We start from the raw sequence: 12,742 nt of genomic DNA on the forward strand, positions 1-12,742 counted from the left end.
GAAGAAGAACAGTAACAATCTCCCACCTGATCAAAGAGGATCTTGTGAGCTTTGAACTAAAGGCTTTCTCTGAGGACTAGCCTAGTCATTTCCTGAACGTTGTTGTGGTCAAATTTTAATTGGAAGCATTACTGCCTTCCTTGATATCGCAAGCAAGGGAACGCGGCAGGAATGCAGTTGGTATGCAAGCCCTGCAGCACCCTTGCCATTAGCCAGGAACCGACTTCTACGCGTTTACTCTGGTCTGCCTTCTTGTCTATTCTGTCGCCCCTATCCCCTCACCTTTGTCGACAAATCGCACCTCCCGAGGTGCTGAGGTTTCATGCGGGATGACATTCAGTCGCGAAATGGCGTCTATTGTGCTTGATGCCTTGGGTGTTTCGCTAATAACTGTTTGTACAGTACCAGCTTTGATCACGATAATCCGTCGCTTTCAGGAACCGAAAATCGATAGTGCATCCGATTCACCAGACACGTCTGAGACGCCACTGTTCGGTCTGTCGAGGTATCAAGATGAGGACGGAGAAGCCACACAAGGGTCACTGGAAGCATTCACAGCTTCGTGGCAGCGAGTCGCTATAGTACTCTTATCGGTCCTTGGGTTTGGGGTATCATTGTCGCAGGCTATCATTTCAATTGAATCGGGTCAACGCCAATATGTTATTCCCTTCTGGTTGCAGATGGGGGGATGGGTACGTCCTCAATCATTATTAGCTCACTAGCATAGCTCGGGTCTGTTTTAACAATTGATAGATGGTACTTTGTCTACAAGCCGCCAGTTTCTTCCTCGAATCGGCACCGGTCAAACGATATGTTCTCGGAATGTACGCGTCTGCGGCTAGCTGTGCCATGATAATGATGCCATGTGTGGATTTTGGGCTTCTTTGGCGCTCTGGAGAGTTTGATGAATTTGGCCGCTTATCCACGAGTCTCATGACGAGCCAGATTGGCCTTGCCTGTTTACGAGGTCTCTTCTGCGTCTTGATACCCAGGCGTCCCAACGTATATCACCAAGGACAGGTGGTAGACCAAGAAAAGAGCGTAAGCATCTTGGGCAGAATAACGTTCAGCTGGGTCAACGGTCTCTTGCGATTTGTGGCGACGAATAAGACTCTGGAACTGGACGACCTCCCAAGATTGCCATTAAGCGCTCGTGCTCAAACTCTCCATGCAAGGCTTGAAAGGATGCGCAACTCTCGGGAGCTGTGGAAGGCGCTTATACTGGGACACATCCGGCCTCTCATGCTACAAGGCACGCTAAGTATAATTCAATGTCTGCTTGGGTTTGGACCTCAGGTAGCTTTGTTTGGGATACTAAAGTCACTCGAGGATCGTTGTTCTTCTCCGGGGGACGCAAACTCAACATGGGTCTGGGTTCTTGGGCTGGGAGTAGTCCTCGTTCTGTCTTCCAGCATTGAATCATGGTTATGGTGGATCATTTATTCTCAGTTATGGATTCCGATTTACGAAGGAATCTCAGCTCTAGTGTTTGCCAAATCATTACGGTGCAAGGACGTGAAGCAGCTAAGCCACTACAGTGAAGCAGACGAAAAGGATGATGACGCCGAAGAGACAGAAGACTTGGAGCAACAAGGAAGCCGCCAAACTGTTATCAATCTGGCTACCGTGGACTCCAAGCGCATCGCTGACTTTGTCATGTATAACTACCTGATTCCATCTTGCATTCTTCGACTGGTCATGGCGTCTGCCTTTCTGGTTCAATTGATCGGATGGAGAAGTTTACTGGCTGGTGGTGTTGCGGCAGTTCTGGTGACACCGATGAACACCCACTTGACCAAGAAATATTCGGCAGCCCAGCAAGATTTTATGAACGCTAGCGACAAACGAATGAGTGCGGTAGCGGAAGTTCTACATGGCATACGACAAATCAAGTTCTCAGCTCTGGAACAGCAATGGCAGGATCGAGTGTCAGAAAAACGCCGTATCGAGCTCAAGTACCTATGGAAGACATCCCTATACACCACTGGCATGGTTTCTGTCTGGATTATGGGACCGCTCTTATTGTCTGCAGTGTCTTTGACCGTGTACGCGCTGACTCATGGCGAATTATCTGCGTCGGTAGCATTCACGGCACTTTCTGTCTTTGGATCTCTAGAATCTGCTTTGGCGAGCTTGCCTGATCTAATGTCCAAAGCAATGGAGGCTAAGATTAGTGCTTCTCGCATTGATCAATACTTGAACTCGGCAGAAAAAGCTCCCTATACATCTGATGTTGACAAGATATCGTTCGACAACGCCACGATTGCATGGCCGGCACAGGATGACGATGACGAGCAATCTGATTGGGAAGATGAAGAGCGATTTTGCCTTCGCAACCTTAACATTCGATTTCCGCCTAAAGGATTGAGTGTCATTGCTGGCAAGACTGGCTCCGGAAAGAGCTTGCTTTTGGCCTCAATCCTAGGGGAATGCGATGTCTTGGGTGGAATGGTGGCCATTCCGCATAGCCCACCGTCTGCTGAACGATTTGATGAGAGAGCAACACGTCATGACTGGATTATTGACACAGCTGTGGCTTATGTGGCCCAGAACCCATGGATGGAGAATGCGACAATCAAGGATAACATTCTTTTTGGTCTCCCTTACGATCGCTACCGATACCGCAAAGTCCTCCGTGCTGTTGCATTGCAGAAGGATGTAGATATGCTACCCGATGGTGACTATACGGACATTGGTGCTAATGGGATCAATCTTAGCGGCGGTCAGCGGTGGCGTATATCATTCGCGCGTGCTCTATACTCGCGAGCAGGAATACTGATTATGGATGATATTTTCAGCGCGCTTGACGCTGAAACAGGACGTCACCTTTATGAGCGTGCCCTGACAGGAGAACTCGGTCAGAATAGGACTCGGATTCTCGTCACCCACCATGTGGGTCTTTGCCTGCCTCGGACAGATTATTGTGTTCTTCTTGCGGATGGAATCATGATCCACGCCGGGACGAAGGAGGAATTGGCCGTGACCCAAAATCTGGCCGACTTTCTGGATCAGACTGCCGAAACAACAGTGCCTGAAACCCCAACCGAGGTGCAGGGACCCAAAGTATCATCGAAGCGTGTGTCCACGAACTCGCGAAAGTCTACGAACTCGCGTCTCTCGACGGCCACCAGCATTCATACCCTCAGGAGGTTTACTGAAGATGAGAAGCGTGAGAGGGGGGCTGTTTCTACCAAGGTCTACGTTGCGTATCTGACCAAGGGAAACTGTCTCCGTCTTTGGACAGTGGTCTTCCTGGCGTACAGCGCTTTCATGGCTCTTCTAGTCGGTCGGGTATGGAATTCCTGATAACTCACAAATCCCTGGTTCTTGATAGCTAACAGCACTAGTCCTGGTGGGTCAGCGTCTGGACAAGTGCGTCCACCCCATCGTCTGATGAAACAAATCTCGCACGTGTTCGCGATGACACCAGGAGCCAAGTCTGGACATTCGAAGCCGACGAGGATTTGATGTTCTATCTTACCGTGTATATTGGCTTCTCTGTCGCCGCATGTATAGTGGGCACAATCCGCACATTAGCTCTCGCATTCGCTTCGCTTGAATCCTCCCGTCAACTATTTAATGATCTACTGTATACCGTCCTGAGATCTCCTCTGCGATGGCTGGATACCGTGCCCACTGGTCGCATTCTCAACCGGTTCACATCTGACATCAACATCCTTGACTGGAGGCTTGGATACGACATTGGCCACCTTGTTTACAAAATCTTGGAGTTGGTAGGTATTCTCGCTGCCGGACTGCTAGTCTCACCTCTTCTCCTGGTGTTCGCTTGTATTCTGCTTGCTCTTTGTTTTCAACTGTCGAGGATCTATCTGGTTGGCATGCGAGAAATCAAACGATTGGAAAGCACCTCAAAAAGCCCGGTTTTGGAGCGTTTTGGATCTACCTTGGTCGGACTTGGGACCATTCGTGCCTTCCACAAGACAGAGGTATACATCAAAGACATGTATGCTCGAATTGACCGACACGCACAAACAGCCTGGTACCTTTGGCTCCTGGATCGTTGGCTTGGTATCCGGATGAGTATTGCAGGCGCCCTTCTGTCAACGATTACAGCGGCGCTAGTCGTGTACATCCCCCACATCACCCCTGCGCTGGCAGGCTTCGCCATGAGCTTCGCGTTACAGTATAACTATGCCGTGGCCATGGGACTGCGCTTCTACGCGAATGTGGAAACAGATATGAACTCGACTGAGCGTGTGCTGGAATACACTGGTATTGACATGGAAGACCAGGGTGGTGTAGAGCCACCTGCCGCTTGGCCGACTCGTGGAAGAGTAGATGTCGAAGATCTTGTGGTGGGATATGCGCCCGATCTACCTCCAGTGCTCAGCGGGCTCAACTTCAGCCTGGAGCACAACCAACGCTTGGGGGTGGTAGGACGTACCGGGGCTGGAAAATCCTCGCTAACATTGGCGTTGTTCCGCTTCTTAGAGGCTCGGCGTGGTCGGATTTTCGTTGATGGTCTGGACATCTCACAGATCAAGCTCCAGGCTCTGCGGAGCCGTCTTGCTATCATTCCACAGGACCCCGTGCTCTTTTCGGGCACCTTGCGGTCGAACTTGGATCCATTCCACGAACACACTGATATGGAGCTCTACAACGCGCTAGAGCGAGTACACCTCGTCTCGTTCGAGGATACCCTGACTTTGGCCTCACATTCCAGCCACGAGCCCTTCAGTGACAGCAGCACATTACCATCCTCGTCTGCCTCTTCGACCACAGGCCCTCTCAAGACGGTGAATTTCTTTGCTTCCCTCTCATCAATGGTCTCTGAGGGTGGTCTCAATCTTTCCCAAGGGCAGAGACAGCTTCTCTGTCTTGCTCGAGCCATTGTCTCCCAACCTAAAATCATGGTTCTGGACGAGGCAACTTCCGCCGTGGATATGGAAACCGAGGCCCTGATTCAACGGTCAATTCGGGAGGAATTCGGACGAAACGCGACATCTCTTCTTGTCATTGCACATCGCCTCAGCACCATTGCTGATTTCGACAAAATCCTGGTTCTAGACGCGGGCAAGGCGGCTGAATTCGGTACACCACAGGAACTGATGACTATTGAGGGGGGTGTATTTCGAAATCTGGTGCAGAACAGTGGGGAGAAAGCAGTGTTGGAAGAGATGATTTGGGGAAAGGAGAGAAAGGGAGTATAAACTGACTGGATTCATTAGCGTGGCGTGATGTTCAAGGTTCAGGTTGCAAGCTGTACATAATTCTTAAGTTCAATATAATGACCACTTGAAATGAGACTGGCTTGTAATGACAGGACGAAACGGGCGGGTGGAGAGCCAACGGGGTTAAGTTTAGCTCCGGCTTCCTCCACCCATAAAACCCCCGGCCGGATCCAGCCTGGGTTAGACTTGAATCTTGGATCCTTCTCTCTGAACTTCTTATCTTTCAACTAACCTTAAATCAGCCATTGCATTGTTGCACTATCGCGGGTTCGATTTCCACACCATACCATCATACCGCCACCGTCGAGGATCCTTACTTCATACCTTGCCAACTGGATGGGGTCGGAATCGGAAATGCAGCTGGTGAAGGAAGAGCGCACTGGCGCTGCTATCTCGATCGTTACGGCCAATTCCGAGGTGGACCCTGAAGATGACTGGGCCGGCATGGGAGATCGCAAAGAACGACGGCGACGACAGAACCGTCTGAACCAGCGGGCTTACCGTGAGCTGCTCACCTATCAAATAAACTCACTATCTCATGACTGACAGTACTCCTTCAGGGAAACGCAAACAAGCAACGCGGCAAACACAGACTCAACCACCGAATCAGGTCATACGAAGAACGGTCAAAACGGAGGAACCCACGAGCAGCAGCGACGAACAGATGATCACGGTCCTCTCCCCATCGACCTCCTCCCCCAACTCGACCACGAGTCCCTCCACATCTGCATCATCATCATCCACATCCTTCTCCTTCTCCTTCTCAACACGACCACCATCCCAGTCGCAAACCCGCAGCAGCACGAGCACGAGCACGAGCACGAGCAGCAGCCCGCGCCCCGACCGCAAACCCTGCACAGACCTGACCACGCAACGACACCTCCAGACCCTGCTCACCGACTTCACCCGCGTCGCCTACGCCTCCTACATCCACGGCTCGCCGACCCTCGACCACCTGCTGACGCTCAGCCGCATGAACGTCTACCGCGCCTTCGCCACCAACATGGCCACCCTGGGCATGGGCACCGGCGCCGAGTGGATGCACGACGACGCCCTCTCCGTCTTCACGACCCTGCAGCCGCACAGCGCCCTCGACCCGACCGCGCTGCCGCTGCACCTGCGCCCCACGAAGCTCCAGCAGACCGTCCCGCACCACCCGTGGCTGGACTTCTTCCCCCTGCCGCGGCTGCGCGACAACCTCGTCGCCATGGCCGACCGCTTCGACGACGAGGAGCTGTGCCTGGACATCATGGGGTTCTGGGACTCGCCCACGCACACGTACAGTCTGCTCGTGTGGGGGGAGCCCTCGGACCCCGGCAACTGGGAGATCACCGAGGACTTTCTGCGCAAGTGGCCGTGGGTGGTGCGCGGCTGCGCCGAGTTGTTGGCCAGCACGAATCGGTGGCGGGCGCGGAGGGGCGAGAAGTTGCTTTTGCGGTATTTGTGATGGTCTTACCCACCCTCTTTTGTGGGAGGGGGAAGATTGTAAATGTCCAATGTATGTACAGTACAGCGTTACGGTAGGATCCTTCTTTGCGTTGTGGTGGTGTTAGGTCTCTCTCCCGTGACCTGCGTCATTCTTCGCAAATTTCACTAACTACCTATATCCTCCAAGCTAGATCATTCCATGCAAACGTTCTAGGCTCCATATTATAAGCCCGACTATAGTGAGTGAAAGCTCATGACGCACTACCCTCCCACTAAGCCCGCCAGCCCCCCCGGCCCATCAGAAATTCCGTGACCGGTCTGCACCTTAAGTCGTGGCGTGGCCAATGAGAAGCGCAAGGGTCCGTTTTGCAGGCTCCATGCTTGGCGCGGTGGTGTATTTGTCATCCACTCGCTGAAATATGTGTATTGGCTAGTATTTACAGCACCATGACGTGGTGGTAATTTACCATTATGGTACTCTAGAGTTGAAGTAGACGGACGCTGTTTGATGGCGACCTGAGTCTGGTTGTCTTGCGAGAGATCTATTCCCTGAACTTTGGCGGTCGTTCGGATGGCATGCTGCTGGATTTATTGATTATTATAGGATGGTTGGTTTGGTACAGTACATGCATAAGTGGTGTGGTGGTATATGATGTAAACCCAATGACAACATCAAGCTCTCTCCAAAGGCCAGCCAGGTGGTGTAGTGGCGCTGTACAATTGAAGACAAAGAATCTGCCAGCAACAAGACATAAAAGACTGATGTCTGCAGGAGAAGATGCTGTATAGAGAGGCAGTCACGAGAGTCTATGCTTTAATCAGTCCAGCAGCGGCATCTTTCCAGATCAAATGCTCTACATGCATACCTACCAAGCGAGATACTTCCTCAGCACGTCTACTACCTCCATCAAATCATCCGGACGGCCATGAAACACTGTCAGGATATGTTGGTCCGGACGGACCAACACCGCCCGACCAAGCACCAGCTGCATCAGCCCCAACCACTTCTCGCCTGCCTCACCGGGCTGAAGATCGAAATCCCTGCCCCTCGCGACCAAATCAATCCTCAGTCCTGGCGGAAACCTGTCCGCAGCCTCCTCAAGCACGCCCCTCCAAGTATCAGCGAACTCCCCATCCACAAACAGCGTAAACGCATCGAAAGCACACAGATCCAATGCCGAGAACCGCTTACGCCCCACTTCCTCCATCGACAACTCCCCAACATACGATGAATCAATGGGCCCCACCAGCCGACCAGTGACAGCCGTCGAAGGCTCGATCCACGCGTGTGGGATCCGCGCCCCCGGCACACATTTCGCCTGGTAGACGGAAGCGCAGCCGGGAACCTGGGTCTCCCCGTACACATATCCGATGTGCAAACCCAGGTTGTCGAAATGTTCGCGCTGGCCTTCGATGCCTTCGTGCACCGCGCCGGCGCGCTCGGGGTCGGCGACGGTGTGGTATAGGTTCTCGCGCGCGACGTGCACGTCTGGGTCGGTGGCGCCCAGCGTCTTCAGGAGGCTGAAGATCTGTTGGCCGTTTCTGACGCTTTGGGCGGCGTTGACGAGCGCGACGGGGCGGCGCTCGGACTCGTAGGTGTCGAGAAGGGAGGGGCTGGCATGGCCGTGGTGGATGGCGGCGAGTTTGAAGGCGAGGTTGTGGACGTCGCCCAGGCCGCTGTTCAGGCCTAGGCCGCCGGTTGGGGGGAAGGAGTGAGCGGCGTCGCCAGCTCTGTCGTGGGGTAAGCGGGGTTGTTCTGGGGGTGAGCAGGTTCGGAGGTTACTGACAGGAGTACGCGGTTTATGCGATAGGCTTTGGCTACCTTCCGGCTCAGAATCCAGGGTCGGTAGCTCAGCACGTTGTAGGGGATGTGTGTGCCTATGGCGGCGTCGACGGTCTTGCGGCAGAGGGACTCGTTCCAGGACTCTACTGGGTGTTTTTGGGACTAGGTTCGTCAGTGAGGCCTCTTGATCGCAGCCACGAAGGGTATTCGGATATACATCAAAATTGCAGATCAGCACCTGATTCCCCCCGAGGTCATACCCGATGATGAAGCCGGATACCTCAGGATCCATCACCCAGTGAAGCATGCCCACCTTGCCTTTAACGACAGGGTAGAGGTTAGCGTTTATATGGATGGTCATCATCGTCTCGTCTAGATGTCATGCGTCAGTGTCAGGCCCTCAAAGGGGAAGCTTCACAAACAAGAGTCCTCTCCCTCACTCTCCACCCCCAGAAACCGTCGAACAGCGCTCTTTGCCCCATCACAAGCGACCAGGTGCTTGCACTTGACATGGTATTCTCGCTGCGCAGCACGATCCTCGATGGTTGCGATGACGTAATCCCTAAACTTGTCAAGTTTCAGCATGTAGCCTTTCAGGATTTAAGCACAATCCGAGGGATAGAGACAACTCACATCCTCAAGCCCAACAAATGAATGATTCTTGCGCATCTCCACCAGCGGGCTCTTCATCAACTGCTTCCGCACGTAGTCTTCAAAGTCCGGCTGCGGAATGTTGTGGATCATCTAGCCTTCAGCAATTAGCTTGTTTGATTCCTCGAGCATGTGCCTGCTGAAGCCGGGAATACCGTAGGCGTATCGTCCAGCACCCCCGGATCCATTCGCTCATAAGGCAACCGCCCCACCTGCTGCCCACTCAGATGTGTCACGAAGTTCACCCAAAATGCGTCCTGGCGCCCGGTGCCCAATCGACGGATCTCGTTCACATCGAGGCCGAACTGGCGACATAGCTCGAGTGTCCTTGGTGATAAGGCGTGGGCTTTTGGAGCGTCGAGCCGTATTGGGTAGCGTTCGCAGAGCAAGGATTTAACTTTGTAGATGGGAGTTATTTCAACCTTGTGTTCTTCCTGCAAATGACTGAGTGTCGGGAAAGGGGGAAAGAAAGAAAGGTACCTCCCAACTGAGCAAGTAAGTATGCCTGGAGTAGACCGCACGGGCCGCCTCCGATGATCAGGACGGGGACGTCGTCGGCGATCTCGTAATCTTGTCTTGCTGGAGACATGTTGGTGTTTTCAAGGACCTTGAGTGTGGGGTTGTGGGCGGTGGACTGCCTACCTTTATGTACGGGCTGGGGGGTAGAAGTACAGGGGCAAAGATGGGGGAAAGAAATGCAGGTCGTTGGCCAGTAAGTGGTTTGTTTGTTGTCCAGCCTGATGCTTGTCGTCCTCCCCCACTTCAGGTGGGAAAGGAATGTGCGGGCCGCGGGGGAAAAAACACGCGCTTCCCCACTTGCTTCCCCGCAATCATGGTCGATTTGAGGGTCTGTTGGTGCCTGGAAGTTATATGCCAGTGGCCGAGATTGGAATTGAAGTCTATGTATGACGGTGTTGCATAGTTTTGGGCTGATGATAGTCTATCTGGAGGGGTTGAAGGAGGAAGAAGAGTTTCGTGATGGCGAAGGTCAGCGTTCTGAAATAGCAAAGAAAAAGCAGTGCCGGTCTGGATTCCCATCGAGACTCATGTTATAACAGCACTTAGAATATTATGCTTCATTCATGATGAAGTCAAATAGGCTAGATCTTGCGAACATGCCATAGACATGCTTGTTTCTATGTGTCGCATATCTCGAAAGTACCGGTAGACGCCAGTTGGAACTTAGCCGTGCATGCAGAATCCAGGATTCAAGATCTCAGATGCGCAAGAGTTTGATTAGCCATCTAGATGCAATACATCACTGATTACCAGCAGATTCATGAAGGATCATTTCGAGAACAAGATACTCAAATGTACTTCCCCATGTCGTGACAAAAGTCATTGAAAGCTTTTCCCATCCTCTCATTGCCGTCATGGGGTCCAATCTTCGTCATTGGGATCATCTCCATAGTTGCCATCGCCTTCTCCATCACCTCCATTATCTTCATCATCCTCATCATCATCATTGTCAATGGCGTCGTTTTTATCATGACGCGGCGGAGCATTCGACAAATCCAGACTCAGATCACGACAGAAAGAGGCAGTAGCATCAAGAACATCCTTCAAGGTCGACTTACGCCCTCCCTCGCCTGTATGCGCTTGCAAGAGAGACAGGTTGTTCCGGACAACTGCCACAACCATATCTTGCAGCATCTGGTCAGTCTCATCGAAGCGAGTATACACTTCCTTGATTGCGCACATCAGCGAGGCTCTGTCCATGTCAACACTGAGTGCCCTCATGATAACACCTTTGCAGATTCCCCTGAGACCGTCGGCCTCGAGGTGCGTGGCCAGTGCATAGAGCTGAATAAAGAAAGGAATAACCACGAAGGATCGATCTCGACCGGCAGAAGGCGCAGGACTCTTCGAATGAGTGCCCATGTTCTTGCTTTGGGTGTCCATGCGACTTTTGGTTGCCAGCTTGCGCTTCTTGAACATTGTGTCGTCAAATGGCTGCTTGCCGTGGTACCTGTAAGACTCTCCCCAATGCAAATATTTGACCATGTGTTCGACCACCCGGCGATCATCTTGAAGCACCAGGGTGCAGCTCGTCTGTTCGAGGCAATCAGCTGGAAAGATACGTACGGCCTGTGCACTAGCAGAAATCTTACCGGCTTACTGCGCGAACCGTACTCACGCTCGATGAAGGCAGAGTTTGAACAAGCTCGCGCAAGGGAAACAGAATACGCATATTGGCCGCAATCTATGGTCAGTTCAGGCGAATCTTGCTGGTTACTTGTGCTAGACCTTTATGAGAGGAGTGTTCATCGATTTTCAAGGAGAGAAAACTTACCTTTCCTCATTTTTCATGATCATGTTCCCGAGATTTGATAGAGAGACAGCGGCAGGGTCGGTGGCTTTCTTTTTTGAAGGCACCTCTGCATCGCTAGATATAGGTACCTTTCTTTTAGGCATCTTGGTGGACACCAAATCGGTGATCTATCTCCGGAGGTCTCCTTAATTTGACAAAAGGGTGCGCTCAGGGACTTGAGTGGGGAAGATGAGAAGAAACGGGAAGAGAGGAAGTCAGAAACCAGACTTTTACTTAGGTCTGTAGGTGGCCTGAGGGGCAATCTCACTTTGCAGTGTTATCAAGTTTGATCTGACATTCACCTGATAGCCTATGTTTCAAACTCACAGTGGCATGCTTCCATCTGTATAATGAGCTATTAAAGAAACCTGCAACGACGCCAGTTCGCTTGCGTGTACGTAATGTATTTGGAACATATGGTAGCAAGACCTGTAAAACGTGTCTTGGAAGATGTTGCCCAGCCGGGGTCGGATGTTGGGTTTTGTAGAGGAATATGCGAAGCTGAATCTCCTCATAGTCTGCCTGCACGCATGAAAGTTGCATAATCTGTGGGAATGTAGATACTTTGATAGACGGAACTCTACCTTTGATTGAGCAGCTCAACGGCACTTGGGTGTTCACGAGCTAAAACTACTCCTATGCTCCTGCTCACAGCCCCGCTACAATTTTTTCCTCAATGTGTGTCTCCCATAGCACCACCCGCCTTGGGGCTGCTTCAAGTTTCGGTCGAGTAAGATTCCTTTTCATGATTACTAACTACGTGCTTTCAGAGAGCCAAAACTTAATGAGTGGAGAAGATCCCAGGAGATAAAATGAGCGCTGCAGACATACTATTCTATCTGATCATTTAACCACGGATGATGGAGTAGTTCCTTCGCTGTCTCTCTAGCCTGAGGCCTGCCATGCTTAAGAGTAATGACTCAAAGGAGCGGTTTAGTCATAAGACAACCTATTGCAGTGGAACCATCTTCCGTCCACATCCGTCATGAATATTGTCATCTGGAATGACTGGAGCTGCGTCTGATCCGGGAAAGGGCCTTTGCCAACACACTATCGTCTTTCCCTACCACCATGCACTACAAAGACCTATCAATATCTGGATCAGTAAACAACACTTCCTGTCCGTCTCGAGATTCCTTATTTCTGCAAGAATCTTTTATCCATCATGTGGCACGACGACAGCCTTGCTTGGCGAGCCGGCGCTGCTCCTTTTTCTACCGTTGATAGGGTCTTTGCTTATGCTGTAGACGGCCTCCTGGCTTTTACTCAAATTACCCGTGTAAGTACTGTGAAGCGGAAAGAGAGAAAGAGGGAAGGTGCGTCCAAAGGACAAGAGCTTATGAGCTATTGGCTGATTCCCTTGGTGGAGAGGTCCAG

At 51.8% G+C, this 12,742-nt stretch overlaps 4 protein-coding genes across 4 annotated transcripts; 2 read left to right on the forward strand and 2 right to left on the reverse strand.

Annotated features, from left to right (window-relative positions):
- Positions 1-347: 347 nt before the first annotated feature.
- On the forward strand, positions 348-5,185 carry BO95DRAFT_475107 (multidrug resistance-associated protein; the record flags this gene model as incomplete). The annotated part of the gene is made up of 4 exons (XM_025589832.1): positions 348-692; positions 754-3,048; positions 3,100-3,291; positions 3,348-5,185. The coding sequence occupies 4 exons, from the start codon at positions 348-350 to the stop codon at positions 5,169-5,171; spliced, it is 4,656 nt and encodes a 1,551-aa protein (XP_025440142.1). The 3' UTR covers positions 5,172-5,185.
- A 165-nt stretch (positions 5,186-5,350) lies between these two features.
- Positions 5,351-6,822, forward strand: BO95DRAFT_445006 (DUF3425 domain-containing protein). The gene is made up of 2 exons (XM_025587033.1): positions 5,351-5,694; positions 5,753-6,822. Exons 1-2 carry the CDS (start codon positions 5,547-5,549, stop codon positions 6,637-6,639), a joined length of 1,035 nt encoding a protein of 344 aa, XP_025440143.1. The 5' UTR covers positions 5,351-5,546; the 3' UTR covers positions 6,640-6,822.
- Positions 6,823-7,427: 605 nt separating this feature from the next.
- Positions 7,428-9,643, reverse strand: BO95DRAFT_475109 (uncharacterized protein; the record flags this gene model as incomplete). The annotated part of the gene is made up of 8 exons (XM_025589833.1): positions 7,428-7,522; positions 7,543-8,351; positions 8,408-8,565; positions 8,621-8,775; positions 8,826-8,970; positions 9,037-9,147; positions 9,210-9,451; positions 9,535-9,643. The coding sequence occupies 8 exons, from the start codon at positions 9,641-9,643 to the stop codon at positions 7,428-7,430; spliced, it is 1,824 nt and encodes a 607-aa protein (XP_025440144.1).
- A 663-nt stretch (positions 9,644-10,306) lies between these two features.
- On the reverse strand, positions 10,307-11,530 carry BO95DRAFT_516264 (uncharacterized protein). Its single transcript, XM_025591806.1, has 3 exons — positions 11,348-11,530; positions 11,166-11,295; positions 10,307-11,106 (listed from the first exon to the last, which is right to left on the reverse strand). Exons 1-3 carry the CDS (start codon positions 11,467-11,469, stop codon positions 10,426-10,428), a joined length of 933 nt encoding a protein of 310 aa, XP_025440145.1. The 5' UTR covers positions 11,470-11,530; the 3' UTR covers positions 10,307-10,425.
- Positions 11,531-12,742: the final 1,212 nt, after the last annotated feature.

This window comes from Aspergillus brunneoviolaceus, assembly GCF_003184695.1.
Source record: "Aspergillus brunneoviolaceus CBS 621.78 unplaced genomic scaffold BO95scaffold_52, whole genome shotgun sequence".
Taxonomy (NCBI): domain Eukaryota; kingdom Fungi; phylum Ascomycota; class Eurotiomycetes; order Eurotiales; family Aspergillaceae; genus Aspergillus; species Aspergillus brunneoviolaceus.

What these genes read in the sequence shown, in the direction of transcription:
- BO95DRAFT_516264 (XM_025591806.1), bottom strand. Translation starts at nt 11,469, where the DNA reads ATGCCTAAAAGAAAGGTACCTATATCTAGCGATGCAGAGGTGCCTTCA. An exon ending in ATCATGAAAAATGAGGAAAG is followed by an intron (nt 11,296 to 11,347) that starts GTAAGTTTTCTC and finishes ATAAAGGTCTAG; the next exon opens with CACAAGTAACCAGCAAGATT. An exon ending in ACGGTTCGCGCAGTAAGCCG is followed by an intron (nt 11,107 to 11,165) that starts GTAAGATTTCTG and finishes TGCCTCGAACAG; the next exon opens with ACGAGCTGCACCCTGGTGCT.
- BO95DRAFT_445006 (XM_025587033.1), top strand. Translation starts at nt 5,547, where the DNA reads ATGCAGCTGGTGAAGGAAGAGCGCACTGGCGCTGCTATCTCGATCGTT. An exon ending in TCTGAACCAGCGGGCTTACC is followed by an intron (nt 5,695 to 5,752) that starts GTGAGCTGCTCA and finishes GTACTCCTTCAG; the next exon opens with GGAAACGCAAACAAGCAACG.